The sequence below is a fragment of the Condylura cristata genome, unplaced genomic scaffold, assembly GCF_000260355.1.
Source record: "Condylura cristata isolate star-nosed mole 26May11 unplaced genomic scaffold, ConCri1.0 scaffold00041, whole genome shotgun sequence".
NCBI lineage: Eukaryota > Metazoa > Chordata > Mammalia > Eulipotyphla > Talpidae > Condylura > Condylura cristata.
This window is the reverse complement of record NW_004567142.1, coordinates 5,816,549-5,821,150: the sequence shown is the minus strand read 5'-3', so window position 1 is coordinate 5,821,150 and position 4,602 is coordinate 5,816,549. Positions and strand designations below refer to the sequence as shown.

The following is a 4,602-nucleotide window of genomic DNA, read 5'->3' as shown; positions in this document are numbered from 1 at the left end:
GGGACTGACCTGCCCCTGCTCTCCTCCCTTCAGGGTCACCGGCCCCCATCCCGGCCCCCGCACCCCGGGGGCCCCCCGGGGGCCCCCTCAGAGGAGGAGCAGGAGCTGTGTTACGCCTCCCTCAGTATCTCCAAGGGGACCCCCAGGACCCATCAAGGCCAGGAGGCCTCTGTGTACTCTGAGGTTAACCTCAGGCACTGAGCAGCCCCCTCGGCCCCTCCCGATGCCGGACACCTGACGGGATCTCTGAGGATGGGGTCGGGGCTCCCTGCAGAGCGGCGGCCTCAGCCAGGACATAAAGGGGAGCCCGGGGTCCTCCCTGGTGGCACAGGGATTAAGTGTCAGTACTGTGAAGCTGGCTATGGCCATTGCAGCAGGAGTTCTATCCTCTGCCAGGGAGTGACCCCCAGGATGCAGCAGACCCCTCCTGTCCCCCCGCTGCCCCCTCAGCAGCGGATTTCAGTGGATCTGCCTGTTCTGCTCCGCACTCTCACCCAGCACCTCTGGCCTGTACCCCAGCTCTTTATGCATAAATAATTCTTTTTTCTTTTTTTTTTAAAAAAAGGGGAGCCCGGGTGTCCTATGAGGTGGAGCCCGGGGCTCCCAAGTCCCATCCAGTCTCCCACTGAGAGTCGATCCCCATGTCACCCCCAGTCCGCAGCGCCCCGCGGTGAACTGGCCCCTTGGACCGCGGAGACCCCGCAGCCGACGTCACCCGCAGCGCCCCCTGCTGGCCGCGCGGGGCTGCGCGCCCGCCCTGGGCTGAGCTAATGGGACTCAGGGGAGAGGCGTTTCCTCACCCTGAACACGCCAATCCCCGCGCTGGGGGACCCCCGCTGTTTGGGGGACGGCGAGGGCGGGCCCGGGGCCGTGGCTAATGGGACGAGGCCGCCCCCAGAGGCGGCCCTGAGGGCACAGCAGAGTCTGACAGGGTTGGGAGGGCGGAAGCTGCTCCTGGGGCTCAGCTTTCCCGTCCTGCATGTGCCACCCCCCCAGAGTCTGGGGGCCACCTGGGCTCTCGTCACCCCGGAGCCACCCCTGGGGAAAAGGCCAAGGTGGCGAAGGTTGTAATATTTCCCCTACATTATGGGGGCGACATGGCGGGGACTGGTGCATGGGGCAGAAGATCACTGTGCCAGGCAGAGACCCAGTGTAGGAGAGAAGGTTCTAGAGACATGGGGGTGAGGTGTGACCGGAATGGGCTGGGCCTTCGGGGCTCATACAGCCGTCAGGGCCCCTGCCTGTGCCTCTGCACCCCAAATGTTTCCTGCAAGAGGAGCAGGTGTGGACCCTGGAACTGTAGCTGGCAGGAGCAAGAAGTGTTTGGGGAAGCTAAGTCGGTAACCCCGCCAGTGGGGCGCGGACAGCGAGTGCTGGGGGCCCCGGCTTGCCTGTCACAGGCATCACACTGCACCTCAGGGGCGCTCAGCTCGCCCCCTCCATCTGCTGAGATCGGGCACCGCAGACATGGCGCCGCCGGCGGGTGAGGCCTCCCCTCGCCTGGCCTCGCTGCCCCACCGACCCGCCCAGCCGCGCCCGACACAGCCTGTCCCCGTCCCCGGCATCCTTCAGCTCAGCCCCAGAATCTCCGAGCATGTGTGGATGAAGAGACTGCAAGGAAAGTGACAGTCCCTGGCCATCACCTCCCTGAGAACCGCTGGCCACACAGTCTGTGACACTTTCCACGGGTGTCCAGCAAGCTGCGTCCCCAAAGCCTGCAGTGTCCAAAACCTGTCGGGTCTCTGTCACCCTGGACTCCACAAGGAAAGAGACGGAAGAACTTAAAGCGGTATTAGATCAGGCTGGACGGTGAGCTGTATTCCGAGAGCCCGCGGGGACCCAGTGTGGACGGGACAATTCCTGTGTGTGAGGGCGGGGCGGGGCCCCCGTGGCGCTAGGGAAGCAGGTCCCGGGTTCTCTCCGAAAACCAGCGAGGGAAAGGACGGGGACGTGGCGAGGGCGCGCTCGCGGGGCAGGGGGTGGACCGCGGGGGGCCGCCCCCCTCGCAGGGAGAAGGAGGAGGCCCGGGCCGCCAGAGCCAGAGCGGGCGAGGGCCTGCAGGGCAGCCAGAGACGCCGGCGGCCGGTCCGGCTGTACCTAGACTGACCGGTGGGGGCGGCGGTGCCGCACGCTGGGGAGAGCAAAGGCGCTCAGGCGCCAGACCAGCCGCGAGGGGAGCACCTGACGCGGGTCCTCGCTCTCACGCTGAGAAGGTGACCTCCGAGCTGAAGGCGGCAGGCGCCCCACCCCGCCCACGGGAAGGAACTCGGCAGGGGTGGGAAGTGGGGAGGGGCCTGGGAGGCCAAGTCTTCCAGGGCGCGGCCAGGCCCGGCGTTGGTCGGGTGCTAACCGCGAGGCCAGTGCAGTGCAGAAGGGAAGGCTCCGCCCAGCGTGTGCCAGCCCAGCGACGGCTGGTGCCAGAGAGGCGGCGAGAAAACCAGCAGAGCGCCAGGGTGCCCTGAGCGTGGCTGCCCCGCGCGGCGGGACTTTGCCCTCCGGGCCACAGGTGGCGCTGTCTGCAGCTGATTGTCTCTGTCCGGGCTGCGGCTGGGGAGCTCCGGTAGGGGGGCGTCGGGGCCAGGGATGCTGCTCAACCTCCCAAGTGCACAGGACAGCCCCTGCCCCCCAGGAATTGCCTGGCTCAAAATCCAGTGGCACCGACCGAGATGGAGACATCTGTGGTAACGACGGCGCTGGGGTGGCGGTCAGAGGGAGGGGTCTTCCGAAGGCTGGACAACCCGGTTTGCAGTGAGAAATAGCGGGTGCTTGTTAAGTTTGAGATGTGCATCCTCAATTTCTGAGTAGGTGTCGGAGAGGCTGGGGTGTTTGGGGTTCACAGCCTCTAGTATTATGGCGTATGTCTGAGATGTTTACCTACAGCCCCTGTTAGACATTCATGTCCAAGAGACCTAACTAAGTACAAGCCGCAGGGGCCTCTCAGGGCCTCGTGCCGGCGCACTGCGGGGATCCACACACCCCTGTTGTGGAGGTGGGTAGGCCGGGGTTCCTGGAGAGGATGCGGCGAGTGAGTTAACAGATTGCTGAGAGGCTCGCAGATCCCGGGATCTGGACAGGGCGGTAGAGCCGGCATAGAAACCCAATGCTTTGGCCCAAGGGAACCCCAGAGCAGCGGTGGGGGGAGGGGAGGAGGAGAGAAACAGATGCTTTGACCTCCAAAGCATGCGCTGCAGCCCCTCCCCTCCATCCCGCCCCGCCAGGGAAGAGAGGGGAAAGGCACACGGGGTCAGCCCCCCCCACACGCTCAGGCCTGTGGCCGTCACTAAATCTCCGTCTCCCCACTCCCCCCTTCCCCCACGCTGCCGTGGCTAAAGCGCAGTGCTGGAGCTCCGCAGCTCAGCCCTACCCCACTGGGCGCAGAGATGCGGCCACGGACACGCAGCCCGGCAGGCAGAGACCAAACTGGGGCCACAGCACCACCTGGCGGCGAAGAGGGGGGACGCAGCTCCCCACAAAGCTGACGGAGGACACTTCAGAGGGGACCGGCAGAAGGGCGAGAATGGCACAAATTTAAAAAACTAGCGATAGCAAATGTTGGCGAGGATGTGGAGCAAAAGGGACTCTCCTGCACTGCTGGTGGGAATGCAAACTGGTCCAACCACCATGGAGAGCCGTGTGGAGGCTCCGAAACTACCAAAAGTGGAGCTTCCCTATGGTCCAGCAATTCCACCCCTAGGAATCGACCCAAAGGACACAAAAACATTCATTCAAAAGGACACCTGAACCCCTATGTTTATTGCAGCACAATTTACAATGGGTAAGCGATGTCCAAAAATAGATGACTGGGTCAAGAACACGATGGAATATTACTCAGCAATCAAAAGGGATAAACTCATGCCCTGCACAGCAGTGTGGATGGAGCTGCAAGGGATTGTGCTCAGTGAAATAGGCCAGAAAGAAAAAGAAAAATATCAAATGGAGGAGGAATGTAGAGGAGCCAAATAGGGAATCAGGGGCAGGGGGAGTAACTACCATTAAGAAAAAGTAACGATCACTAAGTAAAAATCAAAACAATCAGGCGACAACAGGCCAGAGACACTCTGTAGGGGAGGAGGAGAGGAAAGGACCAGGCCCGGGTGGGGGCGCACCAGGGATTATGGTGATGGTGCACAGGTGAACTGGCGGTGGGAGCTGGCGGGGAAACCGTACATCGTACAAAAATGAAAGATGATATAATGAATATATTGTTTTAAAAAGGTGAGACACCCATGAGGGCCTGAAACCAACATAGAGGTAGAGTGCAACCACCCCAAAATAGAGGGTGTTTCTCCAGAAAACTAAACCCAAAGACACACAAGAGCGGGATGTAAAAAAGATGTAAAAATAGCACCCAGGGGCCCTCCCTGGTGGCGCTGCAGGTTGGAGCACCGCGAAGCTAAGCCCAGCGAGGCCGCTCCCTCACCCACGAGCTCCATATCTGCCCGGGAGCTGACCCCCAGGGCCCCAAGATCTCCTGCTTGCCTGCTGCGCCCCTCAGCAGTGTGCTTTGTCGATCTGGCTCTGCCTGTCCTGCTCCCCACTCTGTCTCCGGTGAGTCCTCTCGCAGCCCCTGCACCTCTGGCCTGTACCCCAGTTCTGTATGCA

At 62.3% G+C, this 4,602-nt stretch overlaps 1 protein-coding gene across 1 annotated transcript in view; it reads left to right on the top strand.

Moving 5' to 3' along the window:
- SIGLEC10 (sialic acid binding Ig-like lectin 10) overlaps positions 1-4,602 on the top strand; it is a 15,854-nt gene that overhangs the window by 5,545 nt on the left and 5,707 nt on the right. The window contains exons 2-3 of the mRNA XM_012733534.1: positions 34-183; positions 2,507-2,681. Of these exons, the coding sequence (XP_012588988.1) occupies positions 34-183; positions 2,507-2,681 (325 nt within the window). The remainder of the gene's footprint in view (positions 1-33; positions 184-2,506; positions 2,682-4,602) is intronic.